Source organism: Danio rerio, chromosome 7, assembly GCF_052040795.2.
Source record: "Danio rerio strain M-AB ecotype USA chromosome 7, GRCz13ab, whole genome shotgun sequence".
Lineage (NCBI taxonomy): Eukaryota > Metazoa > Chordata > Actinopteri > Cypriniformes > Danionidae > Danio > Danio rerio.
Window position 1 is genome coordinate 17,080,242 of NC_141027.1, and position 22,259 is coordinate 17,102,500.

The 22,259-nt window shown below is 35.4% G+C and overlaps 2 protein-coding genes across 22 annotated transcripts in view; one reads left to right on the forward strand and one right to left on the reverse strand.

Annotated features, from left to right (window-relative positions):
• The window catches only part of LOC147835938 (uncharacterized), a 939,756-nt gene that overhangs the window by 533,321 nt on the left and 384,176 nt on the right, over positions 1–22,259 (reverse strand). The gene's annotated exons all lie outside the window — the stretch shown is intronic.
• The window catches only part of nav2a (neuron navigator 2a), a 400,576-nt gene that overhangs the window by 344,283 nt on the left and 34,034 nt on the right, over positions 1–22,259 (forward strand). For 10 of the 21 annotated variants that reach the window (XM_087260653.1, XM_087260656.1, XM_087260652.1 and 7 more), the window contains 7 exons: positions 256–385; positions 5,393–5,699; positions 7,509–8,214; positions 13,013–13,429; positions 15,015–15,080; positions 18,311–18,468; positions 20,099–20,278. In XM_087260653.1, coding sequence (XP_087116779.1) covers positions 256–385; positions 5,393–5,699; positions 7,509–8,214; positions 13,013–13,429; positions 15,015–15,080; positions 18,311–18,468; positions 20,099–20,278 — 1,964 coding nt within the window. Of the gene's footprint in view, positions 1–255; positions 386–5,392; positions 5,700–7,508; positions 8,215–13,012; positions 13,430–15,014; positions 15,081–18,310; positions 18,469–20,098; positions 21,157–21,642; positions 21,692–22,259 lie in introns of those variants that run through there. The other 11 variants (XM_087260663.1, XM_087260666.1, XM_087260657.1 and 8 more) reach the window with 2 other exon arrangements.

Sequence of the window (22,259 nt, forward strand, 5' to 3'; positions counted from 1 at the left end):
CACCCGTAAGCAAGTGGATGATATTAAACACAGTGATCAGTCACTCTGGTTAACCACCATGACCCCGAGCAGAGCCAAAAGTGTGGAGTTCAGCATATCATATTGTGTGTTCTTCATATAACTCTATAATGTGGTTCAAAAATCACTAACGCTCCTTTTGAGAGCAAATGTGCGCTGATGAAATGGTTCATCTTTGAAGACAGACTCCGCTCTGAAGATTTTTCTGAAATCTATGTCTCTCGTTTTGTCTTTCAGTTGGGATGACAGTAGCTCAGTCAGCAGTGGGATCAGTGATGCGATTGATACTGATGACATCAACACCAGCTCCTCCATAAGCTCTTACGCCAACACCCCAGCTGCGTCCCGCAAGGGCCTGAATGGACAGGTATGACCTGCAGACGTTTATATACACACACTCACATACACACAAACGCTTGTATATATGGTTTACAAGGACTCTCCATTGGCGTAGTGTATTTTATAGTTCTGTGAGGTGCTTTGAAATGTGCATTTTCTATTCGAAGTTTGGCATAATCTCAACTAAAGCATAAAGAGAGGATAAGACATAGAGTAGCTCCTCCCCTTATTCAAAAAACAACCGATAGCGTTTTGTTTATTCTCAGCTCTACCTGTGACGGTAGTTCAGCTGAAGCGCATCAAATGTGAAGCATCTTGAAAGGGGCGGGGCATGTAAAATACTAGAGAGCATTTGATTGGTCAAGATTTGATAAGAACCTAAACTATGAGGTGATGAATAAAAACGTTGATCCATTTAGGTGGACGTGACAAACCACAAGCTTTACAGTACAAGTTTATATCGGTTTTATATCTTCTAAACGTTTGTCACTGTTTTGTTGCACACTAGCTTATAGATATCCTAAAACTCACAATACTGATACTAACATCTAAAAAACTTCATTTTCATTTTATCAGACCTTTAAAAAACTCCCATTAATTAGGCTTATTCTACCCCTACCATTAAATCTGACCTCCATATAAAACCTGTGGCAAAATTAAAATATTGTACTGTATGTTTTAAGAGTTTTGAATTATGAGGAATAAGGCATGTTCTCATATCCACTTTTAATTGAACTAGGTCATACGCATGACATTATACAATTTTGTGAGGTCCTTGTTAACCACCTAAACCGGTACACACATACACACATAGTGTTGTGCATTTATTATTAGCACTCTTATCCAGTATCGCATATTTGTGCGTTTATCAGAGCCCAGAAGCCAAATTTGTGGAAAGCATTGTTCGATTTTGGGTGCTTTCACACTGTTACGTCCTGTGTGGCTTGGAGGATGAAAAGAGCTAAACATAATTATGACAACCCAATATTTTTAGGATTTCCCTGAGACGTTAGCTGCTATGGATCGACATAGACAACGGACATGGTAAAAAGTGGTTCGTTTTATTTACAATAAAGATAAGGGGAAAAAAAGAATATTTAATCAATTCAATTAAATTCAATTCAGCTTTATTTGTATAGCGCTTTTACAATGTAGATTGTGTCAAAGCAGCTTCACATAAATGGTCATAGTAACTGGATCAGGGTAGTTAAGTTTTTAGTGTTTAAGTTCAGTTCAGTTCAGTTTAGCTCAGTTCAGTGTGGTTTGAAGCCATTATTGAGAGTCCAAACACTGAAGAGCAAATTCATCGATGAGTAGCTTTTCAGATCCTGAACCATGCAAGCCAGTGGCGACAGCGGAGAGGGAAAAAAAAACTTTACCAATAGGAGAGTGAAGGAAAAAAACCTTGAGAGAACCAGACTCAGTTCGGCACGACCATTTTAATTTCTTTGCTGGCCAAAAGTCTTGTTCAGAGCTGCAGTCTCAGCAGTCAATCGAGATTGACTTTAATCACCTAAAGTATATTTACAAAAGTGTACAATGAATGCAAAATAACCAAACAAATCAGTTGAAACAAACCTTATAGAGGGAAGGAATAAATCGGTGCCAACAACACCCGCTAACTAAACCCTCCCCACCTCTAAATAACTTAAGAGAAATCGGAAAAGAAAAAAAACATCTTCGGCATCACAAGCCCCTTACTAAACTGCTCCCGCTGGAAAAACATACAGAGGGTAGCACCTGCTTCTGACCCTATGGATTAACAGAGAATCAACTACGTGTGTGTAAAATGTAAGTCACGTGATGTACTTCACTTTCACTTTCTTTTTAGTAGATTTAAGCAGATTTAGCTTGGACTTTCTGAATAGATGTATAACTCAATCTAAAGCGAACCACAGAGAATAGGACAGGCACACAAATGTCACACAGAAAGACAGAGCAGTGACAAGAGACAAGGATTCCCCCAGTCTAATACGAGTCGTCACTGGACGTGTGTTTCAGAACCTCTTAGAACCAGAAGTCTCGTTTGCCTAATTAGCATGGTTCGTGTTGCATATGTAAATCTAGCAATCACATTTGTCACAATCACACAGTGTATTGTGGTTGTGTAATAGCCATATATACAGCTATACAAAGAGAAAAGAGTTGGGTGGGATGTCATTCTTTCCAGTAAATGTGCATTTCATGTCGAATACGAAAGTGAAAGCATGCTGAAATATTAATGAGAGCTGTTTATTCACTGACAGAAATTACCATTTGATAATTTGTCCATATTTTAATCTTATAATATTTTGCATTAGGCCTATTGTTTTGTTCATTTCTGAACTGACACCTCAAAAGAAAGATCAACGTTGATCTGCTTCATGATCTGACTGCAGTCTCGGTTCATCTGTTATTTCTCTCTGTAATGTAGGCCTATAATGCAGAATTCTAGCCAGTGTTTTATAACAGATTGATTGATTCAGTAGAATGGAAACTGAAATAAAGTCTAACCCTTCTGGTTTATATTTGGTGACAATGTGGGTGTCAAAATTAAAGTGCAAAGTTTTGTTTATAATGTCTTATTGCTAGGGATGTAACAGTATCAGAATTTCACGGTACGATAATACCTCGGTATGAATGGCATGGTACGGTATTTATTTAGTAATTTACAGGAAAAACAAAAATAATGAAAAGACTCGAAAAAAGTGCCAAAAGTGTTTATTTACCTTAGCACTGAACATATCAATGACATACAAATCAGCCATCTATCTGTAAGTTTTGAAACAGGAACTTCAATTTTTCAATTTTAATAACAAAAAACTATTAAACCATATAAAACAAATAAAGTTTCAATTTAGTATTGTTGAAAACTCATCACATTCAACATTTAATCATGCACTCACTTAGATAGAGATGTTTTTTTAAGGAAAATTATCATATAACTATAATCTGGTAAAAGCTGGGATCTCTGAGCATGTCCCCTGCAACAGAAAAAACCCTCTCATTTGGGACTGAGGTTGGGACAGAGAGATGATGTGATATGATTTAGCCAAGGTTGACAGCAGTGGGTAACGTTGTGCATTGTCTTTCAACCACTTGAGAGGACAAGCCATGAGTGAGATAGAGGTCTCTTTGCAGTACAAGTCAATGTCTGCATCAATCTAACAAGTGTGCTGTGTTCTGCAGTCCCCATGACTGTTTTTAGTCGTATTCCCCGACTTATATTTCACCACAGTCTGGCAGTGCCTGCTTACTGTTTTTTTCTTTGTCTGTCACCTTTTCTCCTTTTTCGTATCTTTTTAGAAAGAAACCGAAATGCTTCCACACATCCAATTTAAAATCCGCTTTAGGTTCGATCATTTCCAGCTCTTTTTCTTCCCCGCTACTAGCAACACACTCCATTTCTGCATTACTGGATCTGTAGTGACAACAGAACGCAAAGGATGATGGCCACGCCTAGGCTGATGGGAATTGTAGGTCCTGCTACCTCCCGTTCGCTTCATTTGCCTAAGCAATCTTTTCTCAGAAATATAGTTTTATTGAGTCATGCGCCTACGGTAATATTGAAAAAAATCACTATTTCGGTATGATGGTATTTACAATTTTGTTACATCCCTACTTATTGCTCATCATCATAAATTAAAATAACGATACATGACAGCTGAGCGGAATCCATGGGAAAAATAAGCCCTGAAGTTCTAACCAATGTGAGGAGAGTTTACTTGCATGTGACTTGTTTAAACTCTTTTGGGCCGTTTAGAAACTTTGCCATGTGATAGCAAACCACACCAAGAACAAAAACAAACATTGTAACAATTTTAATCCCTGTTTTGGAACAAAAGAATCGATCCACAGGTGTGGAAGCACCCTTAATTACTCTGCTAATCTCAAAAAATTGTTGTACAGACTTAATTTATCATTTAATGTAGTGTTGCATTTTTCCTACCCTGTGTATGTTAAGCTTGTAGATTTTTTGGGTTAACAGTGATAAACCAAAGTCCAAGAAGAAAACAATTCTAAAACACGAGTCAAAATCATACTAGCATTGGCTAAAAATTGGCTTACTGCATCTATCAATCATGGTAGAACACTAAACTGCCTGCATACACACTGTATTATTTCATTTCTATACCCCAAGATTTTAAACAGAGTAATTGGAGATCGGTCCATACAAAGCTACTATTGTTCTCAGTTCCTTTCGGTGTCTTTTCCCCCCTCTGCACAACATTTATTTTTGATCCAGCTACATCTTACATAAAGCGGTTATGTTCTTCTTTCTTCTGATGAAACTCGCTTCTCTCTCTGTTTACTTGAACCCAACTCTCACATTCCTCTGCTCGATACCTTCATAAAGTGTCAGTTTTTAAACCAAAGCAATTGACATTCCATCTCACAATAAAAAGTACAACAAATAAGCATTTTGAAACAAAAACTTTGAGTTTAAAGTTTTGGATTTTCTGAATGTTTACTATATTGTAATGGTAGGGCTGGGCGATATGGCAAAAATGTAATCTCAATTATTATTTTCCATATTGAACAATAACGATGTATATTCTGATATACTGTAAGTTGTTAATGCTTCCAGATTTAAAAGAGTAGCCCAAAAATGACTGAAGCGACAAAAATTAGAGGTTCCATTGAATGGCATAACATATTTTAGGCCAATAAATTTTCAGTGTCCGAAAATTTGGTAAATCTCTAATATAAACACACTTTTAGATTCCCATTGTTGCACATTTCTGCTGTGTGATTGGCTCTTAGATCAATATATAGTAAAAAAGTCCAGAGTTTATCAATGTTGACATCAATTTTATCAAGATTTGATATACTCTAATATCATTTATTGGCTCAGCCCTTTGTAATGGTGAATTTGGTAAGTGTGAGTACACTGTAAAATTATTGTGACCATGATAATCACGATAACATGACTTCAACTGTACATTGAAATGACTTGTAAAGTTGATTGAATTCAGCTTAAAAATGAAAAGTTGCAGTACTTTTTAAACAGTGTGCTATTAAAACTCTACATTCAGCAAATCTGTGTTTTCCATAGCCTCAGACTGATGCAGAGAAGCATTCAGCAGCTGAACGTAACACTTCTCGATCCATCGATGAGGTTAAGAAGTCTGACGGTGGTTTGGATTGCAGCATCAAATCAGACTCGGGCCTGAAGTGGCGTCGAAACCCTTCGGATGTATCGGAGGAGTCTGATAAGAGCAGTTCTGGACGAAAAACTGCACCAGTCACTCAGACAGGGTCCTGGAGGAGAGGCATGAGCGCACAGGTTGGAGTGACTGTGCCCCGTACCAAGAGTACATCTGTTTCCTCAGGATCCAGCATCATCAAGACACAAGGGACAGGTAGGTGTTCATTTTTCAAAAGCACTTAGGTCGTGAAATAAAGCATATCGCAGTATGACTTTTAATTAAATAGATATACATCTAAGCAGTTCACAATAAATCATCCAATGGAATCTGTTTTTATCTTCTTTATATTAATTTTTCTTTTTTTTATACAAGGAAATATTGTAAGAGCGCTTTATCTTAATTTGTGCAATTGTTTTAATTAAAATAGTGGCAATAATGAAAAAATATATTTATCATGTTTATATAGTTACATTAATATGTAATAAACATTGTCAGTGTGTAGTCATAGTGATTTCTAAATAGAAACCACTAAAACAAACACTGCAGATCAGAGAAATTGCTGTTTTATTTGATTTCTGTCAAACAGTATAGTTTTAATAAAGTATTGCAATTCTTAATTATTTTTCCAAATTTCTTTAGAAATATTTGTTTATTTTAACAAGACAAAACATGCTAAATCTTAATCTGTTTAATATTTTGTCATATTTTAATAGTAATATTCATAATGGAATCACATTTTACATGTTTACTATTTTAAAATAATATAAGAATAACAAGAAAAATTATATTGTTGTCATTGTGGTTGCAAGAAAGTGGACCCAGTTGCAGCAATGAACAAAAAAGTGTTTACTGATGGAATTAAGCACAAGCAGACAGACAAGGAGATGACAAGGTCAAAAGAGTAGAAGCAGGAACACAGGGGAGCCAGTGGTAAGGACAAGATGGCACCAGAATAAACAGCCAGCCAGAACTAGGAGCAACATTGGTCAAAACCAGAACTAGATACTAGGAGCAAGCCACGTAAACTCCAGGCCAGGGAAGTCAGGACACAGGATAGGACTTGAAAAGTATAAGACAAGACAGGACAGCAAACAGGCAGCAGTAATTGTAAATTGTTTTCGAAAAGAAAATAGGAAATCAATATAAATCCTAGTAGAAAGGAAACTAGACTGACTAGGCTGAAAAGCGCATGAAACATAAAATTAAATAAAGACTTCTAGAATCTTAAAGAGAGAAATTAATCAAATAGACAACTAATAATCAACTACTAACACAAGACTGGGATTGACAGAAAAATGGAACAAAAATAGTTGTATTAAAGACAAGGATTAGGACAAAATTAAGCAAACCCTAGCAACAAGAAAAAGAAAGTAGTAGCTAAAGCAAACAAACAACGAATAAATAAAATCCATAAATAAGAGAACTAGAAGAACAGGCACAACAAAACACTATGTAAGGATACAAGCCTAAGATACGAGATAAGCAAAGACAAGCTCACATGGAACAAACCAGCAAAGAAATGAGAACACGCAGCACAATATATAGAACAAAGCATACGAGAGACAGGTGAAAACAATCAGGATACCAAGGTCTAAATAATCGGGCGGGTAGTTGAAAAAAAGGAGGAAAGACAAGAGGAGCACTTGGCCAACACAAATTAAGGCAACGCAATGTAAAATAAATACAAAAATACCAATAGCTTTCTGTTATTTTACATAATTTTTTTATTAATAAAACAAATAAATCAAATGTTTATTATTTATTAATGACTAATTAAATATGATAATTATAATTTTTAGAATTGTTGTTGATATTGTATAGTCAGATTAATATATGATTTTTAAAAAATAGCAGGCGCATAAACCATAATAGAAGCACAGCAAACCTGGACCTGTTTTTTTGTTATTATCATTTATTTAATAATTGAATCATACTTTGTAATCCCACACACAGTGTTTGACTTTATCTGCAATTTTTATTCATTATTAACTCATCCAGCTGTAACCTTTTTTCATCCATTAGGCAAAACAGATGACGCCAAGGTTTCGGAAAAAGGTCGCATGTCTCCCTCTTCCAACATCCTTCAGCATTCCTCCTCGGACACCGGCCGAAGCAGTGGAGACGAAGCCAAGAAAACCACCGCAGGCCGAGTCCCTACAAGCACATTTGGTTTCAAGAAACCCAATGGTGTCCACAACCCGTCCAATGTCATAACCACCGCCAGCATTACTTTAGTGACAGCCAGTGGTGCCACCATTACCAGTGGCTCCGCCACACTGGGCAAAATTCCTAAATCCTCCGCTCTTTTAGTTGGTAGCAGAGGGTCATTAAAAGGAGCTGTGGATGGTTTATTACCCCCTCAGGAGGATGGCTACCTGTCGCCCAGTGCTCGCTCAACGCTGCAGTACCGAAGTTTACCTCGACCCTCTCGATCCGGAGCCGCAGCCCGCAATGGAAACAGATCCTCCACAAGCAGCATCGAGTCCAGCCTACTCACCCGAGCACCACTCCTTACTGCTATTACAGCCAATAAACCCAGAGATCCTGGCCCTAAAACCAACGGGCATGCAATCCAGGCCAATCAGACGGACAAGGAGAAGGGCGTGGCCTCAGATATTGACAGCACAAGAACCAATCCGATTGTTTCGGGAGGAGGGGCAGCGACTATTCCTCAGACGGCTAGACAGGGAAACAAGTACAGCGAGGTCTCGTCCCCAACATTACGAAGGTACTTAAAGAAACTTTTTTAATTTATGAAACGTTTTGGGCAACACGATGGCTCAGTGATTAACACTGTCGCTTCACTTTGAGAAGGTTGTAGGGTTAGAGTCCTGGCTGGGTCACTTGGCATTTCTGTTTGGAATTTGCATGTTCTCAATGTGTTTGCATGGGTTTCCTCTGGACAGTCCGATTCCTACCCCCACAGTCCAAAGACATGCGCTATAGATGAACTGTATAAACTTAATTGCTAAAAAGTGTGTGTATGGATGTGTGTGTGTGTGTGTGTGTTGCAGCTGGAAGGGCATTTACTGTGTAAAACAAATACAGGATAAGTTGGTGGTTCATTCCGCTGAGGCGACCCCTGATAAATAAAGGGACTAAGTCAAAGTAATTTGAATGAATAAATGAAACACGTTTTCCAAACTTGACCTTTGTGTGCTGTTGGAGATGTTTTCATCCACTCTGGGGCCTCTTTGGCCACAACTTTTTCTTTGTTTCAGCAAAATGAAGGATTTTTAGTGCCAATTCTTATTTTGACACATATTTTGGAAAAGTACTTCAAAAGTTTTCAAAAACTTAACAGTACACTCTGGAAAAACTTAATACCACTTCGTTATGTTCGTGGCTGTTTTTGCCCTATTTCATTATAATGACATTTTTAATGCAAAGCCATGAAACCATATTATTATGTATTCTTGATTGTTGGATTGTTTTTGGTCAGAACATAGTAAGTGTATTTATACACACATAGACCTCCATATAAAAACCAGAAACTTTTTTACACAGGCCTCTTTAAAGGCTTAATGGTGCCAGTTTATTATTTGGTGTCAAGGCTTTGCAATTCAATTCAATTCATCTTTATTTCTATAGCATTATAGGTTTATTTCAAAACATCACGCTATAATGGAAGTCAATAAGGAAAAAACAGCCACAAACATAACCAAAGGGTTGTCCATTTGAACATTACAGAAGAGGCAAATGTAACCCAACAGCAAATTTATTCTGAGGAGTCGGCGCAATAGCCTAGTGGTTAGCGCGCTGACATATGGTGCATTAGCACGTCAGGGTGTTGCGAGTTTGAATCCCGGCTCAACGAGATTTCCCTAACCTAAACCCCCTCTCTCTCTCTCTCCCACTTCGCTTCCTGTCTCAATACTGTCCTATCTAATAATAAAGGCAAAAAGGCCAAAAATAAATCTTTAAAAAAAAAAAATTATGCTGAACAAATGAGATCAAAACACTTATCTTATGAATTGAGCTTGGACACAGTTTTCTCTCAGGCAATATATTTTATTCGCATAGTTTGAACAATCAGAATTTTTTGTTAAGTGTTGCAGTTTAAACTTTGTGACTGGCTCTAGATTACTCACAGGATGTTTTTCACCTCAAGTGAATTTTGTGCTCGAGTTGAATTATTTGAATAACTCTCTTCTGGAGAAAGTCTTATTTGTTTTATTTCGGCTAGAATAAAAGCGTTTTTAATTTATTACAAACCATTTTATGGTAAAAATTATTAGCCCCTTTAGGCTAATTTTTGTTCGATAGTCTACAGAACAAACCTTCATTATACAATAACTTGCCTAATTACCCTAACCTGCCAATCAACCTAATTAACCTAGTTAAGCCTTTAAATGTCACTTTAAGCTGTATAGAAGTGTCTTGAAAAATATCTAGTCAAATATTATTTACTGTCATCATGGCAAAAATAACATATTTTAGTTACAAAAAATGAGTTGTTAAAACTATTATGTTTAAAATGTGTTGAAAAAATCTTCTCTCCATTAAACATTAAGGGAAAAAAGCAAATAAAATATAAATATTTTTTTTTTGTATATAAATTTTTTTCAAAAAACAGGTAATAAACTGCAACTACTTCTTCTGTTATTTTAAGACACTTTGTTAAACTGCAGAGTTGAATTTTCAATATCAAAACCGATGAAGGTCCCATAATGCAATTCATTACCATAAATAAACAGTAAAAACCTTTGAATTGTAAAATACGGAAAATGTTAATTAACCAATATATTTTAAAGTGTATATTTCCATTGACATTGTATGTAATCTATTTATGCAAATACTTAATTTTGCTAATAAGAGTATGACATATGCATTAAGTAATGAAAGACTCATCTTATAAATGCTATTTGCAGTTATTGTTCATTGAATCAACTAAGAGTTGTTGGAGTTATTAATAAAGCCACTTTAGCACTAAGCATTAGCGCTACTCTTCTGCACAGTGGTAACCTCAAAAATCAAAACCTTTATTCAAACTCTTCTAAATCTCCAAACTAAGATTACTTTTATTACAGAGATTACTTTCCTCTTAATACAAAGCATGCTTTAACTATACATTCACTAGCCAGATAACTAGAAAAAAAATCTTTATTTCTGTCCCAGCACAAACGTATTTATTTTATTTTATTTTACTTTTATTAATTTATTCCTTCATTCATTTTCTTTTTGGCTTAGTCTCTTTATTCATCAGGGGTCGGCGCAATGGACTGAACCGCCAACTTATCCAGCATATGTTTTACGCAGTGGATACCCTTCTAGCTGCCACCCAGTACTGAGAAACATCCCTCCCTCATTTTACCCCAATTTAGTTTATTTAATTCACCTTTACCGCATGTCTTTGGACTGTGGGGGAAACCAGAGCACTCGGAGAACAGGGGAGTACATGCAAACTCCACACAAAGATGCCAACTGACCAAGCCAGGACTCGAACCAACGACCTTCTTGCTGTGAGGCGACAGTGCTAACCACACTTTATTTTGTATTATTTTATCTGCTACAAATTTAATAAATTCAACATTATATAAATACAGTAAATTGTCTCACATTTTCAAAAAAATGTGTTCTTAACAAATTAAACAAGTAACTTGAACAAACAACAAAAGTCTTACCACACACAGAATTTCACCCTCATAGATCAGTGTTTCCAGTGACGCTTCCTCAATTAATGGCTGTATTCATCATGGCGGGCCCCTCTTGAATAGCCAAACATGTGAAAGAAGGAATGAGTTTTTGTAACCTCTTCCAGCACCATGATTAGGGTCTTTCTGAAACTGTTTACATAACCTGCTTTATGGCGGTCATGGATCACGACTCTCCAGGGTGGCTCGCCATTCCCTCGGAGACACTCCTGTTATTGATGAGCAAAGTGTGTTTAATCTTTTCCCACTGTTTCTAAGGATAAACCCATGTTTTTCTTTTGAGCTTTACATGTCGAAACGGGACATACAATGAAAACTGAGAGTCTTTGCAATGAGTTACTCGTACCTTTTTGTACTAATATTTAGGGATTTTCTAAACCCTCAAGTCAGGTTTGCCCAATCCTGTTCCTGGAGATTTACCAACCTGTTGAGTTTAGCTCCAGACTTAATCATAAACACCTGTCTGTAATTATCATGCTCTTCTGAAGATCTCAGTTCACTGGTATAAGCGTGTTTATGGGGGATTGTAGATATACTAGCAGGAATGCACATCTCTACTCTTTGTAGATTATAAATGCTTATAAAAGATTATGAAATTGTGTTAATTAACTTCCGAAGGAAAGACAGTGCCATCTACAAACCAGAAGAGTTTATTCTTAAGACAATACAAGAAGTCTGCAATGATTTTAATGTGAAAAATTGTACTTTTTGCAAAAAGAAAGATCTAGGCATTTCCATTCATTTAATTGTTTTTTACATTTATACATATACTCAGTTCTCCTTTTTATTTTTTTCATTTGTTTTTAAATGAGCTTTTATTGTTTTAAGAATTATTTTAACTACCTATACATTAGCTATTGGCTCACATAAATATAAAAAGAAATAAAAAGTTACTGGTATAGGCAAATTTCCTCATTGGTGCATCTATTATATAGATCTCGTATAAAAAAAAATAATTATTTAAAAGTTACTTATAAAAAATAGTAATATTTTATTGTTTAAAAATTATTTTTAAAAAAATAAAAATGCAGTATTATTTCAATATTATTAGCCCCCTTTAAAAATATATATGTTTTTGATTGGCTTCAGAAAGTTACGGAGTGGGACGCTGACAAAAGACTTGCAGATCCAAATGCAGTCAATTTAAATCGAGGTCGTACAGGCAAGGGTTATAAACAGAAACAAATCAATATCATAAGGGTAATACAATAATCGTGGTCAAAATACAGGCGAGAGATCAGACTTGATGGCAATGAATCAGAACGAAGTACAAGGCTAGGATCAAAAACCTGGGAAAATCAAACAAGGAAAACGCTTTGTAAAGTTTATAAAGAAACAAGACTCAGCCATGTGTGAGTGAAAGTGTTCAGTATTTCCAGTCTTTCTCATCAGTGAATCATGAGCTGCAGCTGTGACTGTGTGTAAGTGTCCAGATTATTGTCAGCTGCTATAGGAGTTGATGAGCGCAGAGAGTTCTGGGAGTTGTAATTCATTCAGAATTAAATTCCGGCTAGAGAAAACACTGCTGGTGCTTGCAATAGACTACATGAAGTAATAGCCAGTGGAGACAACACCAAAAGCACTTCATGGGACCTTTAAAAATCTTTTTTCCATTAAACAGCACTTTGGCAAATATTTGAAAAAGCATTACAAATTTCACAAGAGGATTAATATTTTTTATTTCAACTGTACAATACAACTCTACATATAGGAGAATAACTAGAAGAATACGTAAACGTATAAGTCACTTCTATAATTCATTTGATGTAACATTTTATTCTTCATTTTTTCTTTTAATTATGATTTCTAAGTTTGTTGTTTTATCAGTTCTTTTTAAAACATAGTTTCTTGTTCTCTTCCTTCATCTTTCAGACTTTTTGGAGGCAAAGCTGCCAAGCAAGCCCCAGTCACCACTGCAGAGAGCATGAAAAACTCAGTGGTTATATCCAACCCTCACGCCACCCTCGGTCACACCCAGTCTTCTGGCGGGCCCCTGGACTCCCCCTCTACTGTTCCAGGAAGCGGTGGCAGCAGTCCCCTGTATGGGGGTCGAGGTGCCAGCATAGGGGGCAGTGAACAGGCATCGAGTCCGGGTTCAGTGTACTCTACGGGCACCGGGACCTGGGGAACCACCATCAGCAGCTCCTCAGCCCTCGGGTACCCATCCGTCAGCAGCATGCACACCAGCAGCGAGTCCATCGACATGTCTGTGGGTAGCGGGCATCCCCGTGATGATGTCCACCCGGCACTGATGCGGACAGGGAGCGCCAAGACAGGCATGTCAGAGAGGTGAGTCTGAGAAAAACATAATAATAATGAGTTGTTGTTTTTTTCTTCTTATTTGAATTAGATTCTGGATTTTAATGGATTTTTGAGTCTTTATGGTCATATTTAACAACCTTTAAATGTGGGAAAAGTGTCATGAATTATTATGAAGTTTATATTAAACGTGTGTGTATATATATATATATCAGACAGCATGTCTGTGAATATACTGGCAGTAGCAAGTCTCGGTACTTGCTCTGTCATAATAAACAAACCAGCAGCAGCAGCAGCATAGCAGATCTACTCCACCAAGATCAAATACATTAACATTGCCCTATACATATTTATTATTACCATACTAAAATAATCTCTCCGAAAGTTGTCATGACAGAAATGTTTAAATGACGTTTGGAAGAAAAATGTTCAGCCATATTTTAACATTTTATTTATACGGATTTTATTTAAAATATTAAACACATGACTTTTAAAAGACTTTCTATGCATATTACTTTTTTATTTAAGTGCGGTTTGGTTATAAACTAATTTCGAGAGGATCACATGCTTAAGATCAACACAGCTGGCACCACATTAGCTCTGTAATCTGGCCAATCAGATGATTACGGACGCGTTATAAATAACCAGAGATTTTCACTCCAGTTATCTTCGTCTTGAAGTTTCCCTCCTTTTATCCGAAAGGGCAGCATGACAGCCCAGTGGCTAGCACTGTTGCCTCACAGCAAGAACTCCGCTGGTTCTGTGTGGAGTTTGCATGTTCTCCCCGTGTTCGCATGGGTTTTCCCCGGATTCCCCGGTTTCCTCCCACCATCCAAAGACATACACCATAGCCAATCGACTAATCCAAGTTATCATCTAAGATAAACCTTAGTTTACACTTCCCACATGCCAACAAGCAGGGGAGTCCTGGAGACCTACCTGAGCTCAAACTCCCCTCTCGCCCTTCTAACGAGAGGGAGCCGCGGCTGGAGCATATTACGAGCTCAGGGCTCTCTTCCTGGACAGCATGCCAATTACGCTTTATTAATCATCAGCTAAGTGTGAACTTTTGTAATTGCTTTTGACAGCAAAGTTCCTGACCCATATATATTTTATTTTGAGCACAAAATATTTCAGATACAAAAATGTTGTGTTTTTTAATAGTTTGAGGCTATATACATATAGGGTCTGTTCACACATGTTCTCTTTACAGCAATTTACCAGTAATTTTCCATGAAAGTGTGTGTGTGAAAGGTGTAATAACAGCATTATCAATGGAATTATGTCAATCCCTTCAATTTCAATACAGTAAAATGTGGATTGTAAGAGGACTGACAGCAGTGTTTTTATCATAAACAAGAAAAATAAATGAAACAAATTAATCAGATTCTTATTTATATTTCATCCTCCTGTGTTTGTTGACAATCCCAATTATTTATTTAAAATTCACAAATGAAATGAAGCAGTCGTCATTCTATTCCAACACCTTGAATTGCTCAATATATTTGCTAAAGGAAGCACTATTCCTCAGTTTGGAAGCTTTTTGGGGTGTCTTTAATTCTGTATTGATCTGTTCTCCGATGCTTTTCCTGTGTCCCCCTCCACATTCCCCCAGTCCCCTCTCCTCTCCCTCTAACAGTCCTAAATTCAACCGTAACACTTTGCCACGGAAGCAAGACAGGTAAAATGTCCCATAGCTTTTGGCTCCACATAAGCTGCTTTTTAATTTTTTTTTACTACTGACATGGCTTTGTGTCTTTGTGTTTGCACAAGTGTATCATTTTAAAGACCCCATGCACTTAAAAATCTGATTTTTTTTGGCGTTCAGCTAAGCTCTTAGTTTTGAGGCCATTTATGCATTGGTGCACTGCTAAAAGCAATGAATATGACGTATATTGTATAAATATATTGTAAAATTTGATCTTATTTTACTGTAAAATGACAGTAATGTTGTGATATAATATTACAGTAGTTTTCTGTTTTATTATTGTAGTATTTCTCATTTTCTGTTTTCATTTTATCTTTATTATATTGATTAAAATGTGTTATATGTGTGACCCTGGACCACAAAACAATAGCAATAGCCCCAAATGTGTAGATTTCTTAAATAGATTTACTTATGGCAAAAATCATTATCATTTTAAGTAAATATAATGTTCCATGGTAGGATTTTGTAAGTTCTCCACTGTAAATATGTCAAAACTCTGTTTTTTTAATTTATTTGAACCCTCAGATTTCAGATTTTCAAAATAGAGTTGTATCTCAATAATATCATTACTCAATTAATTGAACATTTTAACTTGATTACGATTAATGAACAATTGTTTTATACATTTTTTTGGTTTCATAGTTTTGTACAGTAAATATTTTGAATGAAGGGTGCATTACTTGATTTTATGTTAACTAAAGGAAACACAAACTATTTACAATCTCATTTATTCATTCATTCATTCATTTATTTTATTTTCGGCTTAGTCCCTTTATTAATCTGGGGTCACCACAGCGGAATGAACCGCCAACTTATACAGCATATGTTTTACGCCACCGTGACGGCCAAAAATAAATCATATTTATCTAAACAATTCAAATAAGTAAAAAATTATATTATTTTTTAATGCTAGTATTAAATGAATGTAATACTCAACATATAATACTGCGCTCACAACATTTGTAATTGAAATAGCACTATAGAAATTAGATCTTTCTGCAAAGGGTTGAACATTTTTCAGTTCAGTGGGGTCATGTGACGCATGACTCGGTCGGTAGAGAAAGTAATCAAAGAATCAACCTGGAAAAACTAGATTGATTATAGGTTCTGAATGTCGATTTCAATTACTTTTTGATTAATCACCCAGCCATATTTCATTTAATGTATAAATCTCCAAATATGTACACTTTTGATTGGTTTTGTGGTCCAGGGTCACATTTAGAGTTTTTTTAAATATATTTAATTAAGTCAAAATTCAAAAAAACAATTTTTTAAAAAACAGAGATCTTTTGTGTTTATATCGATTTGAGGTCATCTATTCTTGGAAATAATAGTGAATGCTTAAAAGCAATGACTATGACATATACAGCTGAAGTCAGAATTATTAACCCCCTTTGATTTTTTCTTTTTTAAATATTTACCAAATGATATTTAACAGAGCAAGGACATTTTCAAAGTATGTCTGATAATATTTTTTCTTCTGGAGAAAGTCTTATTTTGTTATTTTGGCTAGAATAAAAGCAGTTTTTAATAAATTAAAAAAAAGATTGTAAGGTCAAAATTCTTTGCTACTTTAAGCAAATTCTTTTGAATAGTCTACAGAACAAACCATCGTTATACTATGATTTTCCTAATTACCCTAACCTGCCTATTTAACCTAACTAACCTAGTTAAGTCTTTAATTGTCACTTTAGCTGAATACTCGAATCTTGAAAAATATCTAGTCAAATATTATGTACTGTCATCATGGCAAAGATAAAAGAAATTTCTCTAAACAGAAATTGGGGAAAATAAACAGTGGGGCTAATACTTCTGACTTCAACTGTATGTAAAAATGGCATCATTTTTTTTATTATTGAAAAATAAAAATAAAATCATGTCCATGAGATACATTTTTTGTCATGAACGCACTTGTTGCTATAGCGACATCTAGTGACAAAATCCACAACTTGTGATTACAAAGAAGGTTTGTTTGCTTTTTTTAAATAATTACTTTAACCGTACATTCGGCATTATTTTTAAACTCTTAAGAGTTATAGATTAATCAAAGAACAGATCAAAGAATAATTAACTTTAATAGTGCAATTATAATAAAATTAAACTATATTATGTGTCTGGAAAACTACCCTCTTAAGATTGAGCAAGCTCTACATGTTCTTCTCCTCCCTCACTGTTTCTTGTTATTCGTCTCTCAGTGATCAAAACACTTTCAGGTGCATTATGGAAGTACACAGATCTTTCTGACAGCACTGACACTTCTTTCTGTTCTGTCTTTCTCTCTCTTTTATACATGCTTTTTCATGTTTTAATATGCAATATGGCCACCGTTTTATTTTTGAGCACTGTTTTGTGTTGCAGTTTTGGTGTTAGCGCATGGCACTTGTTACTTTTTGTATAGAGTATTTTATGTTAATTAACAGTTTTTTTTTTGTAAATGTATGTTTTTCTTCTAAATTAAAGCCAAACTTTTGTTAATTCTCATTTTTAATGATAAATTTTAGTGGTGTATTTCAGTTTGAAGCCTTAAACTAAGGCATCTCTAAGACATAAAAAAAAATTCTTGTATGCACCAAGGATAATAATAATAATTATTTTTTTAAATACTGTAGTATAGTGAAATCTTAATATATATTTGATGATTTTGTTTAATAATTTAGAGTGGACACAAAGCAGTTTAATATTATGCCTAATATTATTATTGAAACAAACTTTTTTTTTTTTATTTAGGATTTTTAAATTTAATATAGGGTTAAATTTTGAGAAATACACTGTTACAATTTGTGTAAATGATGAAGTATTTAGCTGTGAAATAAACTGTATTTAACTGTAGGACAGTTATGCAGTATGCTACTGTGTTTTATAGCTGTATTGTAAAAATTACTGTATTTTACAGTAAAGGTAAACATACAATTCTGTAAATACATATACAGCAAGAGAAATGATGCTGTAAATATAAATATAGTATTTTTGCTGTAAATGATTTACAGTAAGTTCCCGGCGAACTGCTGCCAGTATGTTACTGTAGATTCTACAGGAAATTGTTAACAGTAAAAAAAAAAAAAAAACATTACAACAGTAATGTATTCTTGCTGAATATAAATATTAGACTTTTGAAGCCTAGTAGAAATATTTCAAATAGAAATTAAAATGCCGTTAGCGATGTTTGAATGCTGAATGCTGATTGGGTGGTGGTGTTGTTGCAGGTACGCCCCCTCACCGCAACTGCGTCAGGAGGAGGCTCGTGATTGGCTGCGCTCACATTCGGCTGGTGGATTGCAGGACTCAGCCAGCAACTCTCCCTTCTCCACTGGCTCCAGCCTCACGTCACCATCCGGCACACGCTTTAACTTTGCTCAGCTTGGTAAAACACATATATTATGAATAAATGTACAGTATAATCCTTACATAATATTTTCCATATATTGTCAGTCAAAGTTAAAAGGGGTTTACGATGAATGGATGGATTGATTGATTTTAAATGAAAAAAAGCATTTTTACAAACAATTGCAAGAAACTGCAAGAACTATTTTGTATGTAGGAAACATTGGAAACAGTGTTAGATTGTGGATTGTAAATGTTAATATCTTGCCACGAGAAGAAGATAGAATTTCAAACTATAAGCTAAAAAAAACAATAAATACCTGCAATAACTCCTACAAATGTGCAATTGCGAGTTCACATTTTGCTATTCTGGTTTTTATCTCTTACAATTTAAATTGGTAAACACACAACTGCAAGTTTATATCTTGCAATTCTGAAGAAAAAAAAAGTTAGAACTTTAAGAAATGTTTTGTTTATTATTTTTGCCAGCAAGACAATTAGCAGTTCTAAAAAGAAAAGTAAGCAAAATGTTAAGTTTATGTTATACTGTATATAAATATTTTTGTTGCAATATGTTAATTTAAAATTGCATAGTATAAAGGTTCTGAGAAGTCAGAATTATGATTAAAGGTATTGTATGTAAGATATTAAAGGTGCTGTATGTAAGTTTTTATCTCTTCTAAAGCATAAAAATACCACAATATGCTTGCAGATATTTAAGAAACATACTATATGAAAATACTTGTTTATCTAAAAAGCAATGCTTCAGTCAGTTATTCTGCTTTGAAAATGTTTCATGTCGAAATGTCTGTCTGTTTTAGTCTCTTTAACCTGCCCACTGCCACTTTCCCAATTATATTTCAGCACCCCGGGTTGCCTTGGTGGAAAGCACCACATATCTCATTTCAGTCAACAATTTATATGGATGCAGCCAAAAATACACTGTAGTTGGTTTTTAATTAACAAACAAAATAAATGTTATAATGGCGACGCAGTGGTGCAGTGGGTAGTGCTGTCGCCTCACAGCAAGAAGGTCGCTAGTTTGAGCCTCGGCTGGGTCAGTTGGCGTTTCTGTGTGCGTGTTCTCCCTGCGTTCGCGAGGGTGTCCTCCGGGTGCTCCGGTTTCCCCCACAGTCCAAAGACATGCGGTACAGGTGAATTGGGTAGGCTAAATTGTCCATAGTGAATGAGTGTCAATGAGTGTGTGTTTGGTTGTTTCCCAGAGATGGGTTGCGGTTGGAAGGGCATCCGCTCCGTAAAAACATGCTGGATAAGTTGGCGGTTCATTCCGCTGTGGCGACCCAAATTAATAAAGGGACTAAGCCGACAAGAAAATGAATGAATGAATGAATAAATGTTACAAAAGTAAACATTAGCTGAGCACCTCACAGTTTATGGCTCAATCCTCAAGCATGCTCGCTCCTCTTGATGTCGTCAATCTGGCAACCTGCATGTGTGTCACTGAAATAAACATATTTTGAATTTGTACTGCAGTACCTATTTTAACCTCTAGGTGTCAATGCTAGATACTGCACCTTTAAGAATTCGCAATTATTGTACCTTTTTTTATTTTTCGCACTGTGGTAGAAACTTTGGCAGGTCTTTTATAATTTTTTTAAAAATATTTGTTTTATTTGATAGAATTGAATGTAAGTTTGTGTTTTCTACAGGAAGCCCCACAACAGGTGCTCAAATTAACCTGGCCAGCCTGCGCAACAACAGCTTGACCAGTCAGGACAACCCGCTAGACAGCCATGCTGATTCCCGTCTGCGCAACTCCTGCATGTCTCTGGATGAGAAGACCCGCACTATGAGCCGCTCAGGGTCTTTCAGGGATGGCTTTGAGGAAGGTGAGAAAATAAATGCAGGAGACAGTAGATTCAAATGTCTTCTTCTCCACTTTCCAGTTATTCACAGGACTGTTATGATGCGTCTAATGGTCATCAGCATATTAAATCCTTACAATTTCTGAATATTTAGATTTTTTTAAACGTATGTACATCTGTATGTATTTACTCATGTATTATATCATCTTTGCATCAAGTTACCAAAAAAAACTAATTAGCACTTGTGCAAGGTGTTTGTAATGCAGAGTGTATGGACGGGACAGTAAATTTGATGTTGTTCTCTCTTGTTGTTACTGTTATCAGTCTCTCACACTTTTTTTCTTTTCTGAAAGTCTTGATAATGGCAACGTTGAGTTCATATATATAGGGATAATTGTCATAGTTGGCTAAACTTAGTTACTAGCACAGTTAAAACTAGCACAGTGAATGGGAGAGTACAACAAATAATTGTTCACAATTGCTGATATTTATATATATATTTCAGCAATTGTGAACAATTATTTGTTGCACTCTCCCATTCACTGTGCTAGTTTTAACTGTGCTAGTAACTAAGTTTAGCCAACTATGACAACAATCCCTGAAAAGTGAACATGGTCAATTAAATCTGATTTAAAGGGATAGTTCACCCAAAAATGAACATTAACTCATCGTCTCTCATGTGGTTTTAAATCTTTGAGTTTCTTTTGTCTGTTGAACACAAAAGAAGATATTCAGAGTCCTTGTGAAATCCAAATTTACAACAACGTTTATTTTCCTAGCTCGCATTGTTGTTCATAAAGTGAATATTAATCCATGCAAGTTAATCACTGAAAAAAAAATATTCAGAAAAGAAGAAATGTACAATATAAATCAGGAAGTAATTTGTAAAAGACTGGAATACTGCTACATACAATAGGGTATATGCCGAGCTAGTGCTGTTCCCATGCTGATACACTTCCGGTGACCTGTTATTGTGAACTTTTTTCATTTTATACGGTTCCTTATACAGCATTGATGTTGTAATGTCATTAAAATACATTCAGTTAAATACACTTTAGCATTTATTTGGTTGCTCAAGCGTAAAACGAGACAAAAAGCTGTTTACTCACTCGCGCCCGTCAGAATCTGCAGTCTAACGCAGAAGCTCCATTGAATATACTGGGGTAAAATAAATGCTCATATTATAAAGATATGGCGGGGGAAAATGTAATTTAATGCAGTACTTCTTGTACAATCTGAGACCCACTTTCCCAAATGGATATCCCTCAGCTAGTGGAGATCGCTGATTTTTAAAGAAAACAGACCTTAAACGCACCAGATTTTGCATTGACATTCAATTTGCCGGAAGCGCTTAACCCAGGTTACTGGCAAATTAAAAGTCCTATTAGCATGCTTCGGCATATACCCCATTACAGAATGATAAGAACATTCAGTACCAAATAAGAAATAGAAAGAAAAAAAAAATTTAAAATAAGGGAAAGTACAAAATTATTATGCTATTTACATAAATATCTATTAATTTGCAGAATTATTGTTTTTAGATAAATGTATCGCTTTAGACAAGGTTTAATTAGGAAATGAGTAAATGAGGGAGTGGATAAAGAATTTACCATATAATATAAAAAGTTAAGGTTACTGAGTTGTTTTATTGATTGTGAATTATTTAAATAATTATGTAAATTCAACCAAAACTTTTGTGAGATTTTACATGTAAAAAAAGCATGGGAGTCAAAGTGTCGTCACTTTCCTTACAGAGAGAACAAGTATCTGCAATAAACCATCTGCTTTTATGTTTGGAGTGGCAGTCCTTCTGTCGACATCAACCATCCATAGCAACTGTATATCAATAACTTTAACCACGCCCCTCTTTCCATTGGTTTGCTTTGAGAGAATGATGAGCAAAAGAAAGCTCGCCTCCTACTCAATTTTAAGTTTCAGTTGGAAGTAGACTGAAATAAAAGTCTCATCAATTTCTGGTAAAGAATGCTGTTTGATGGGACCAATC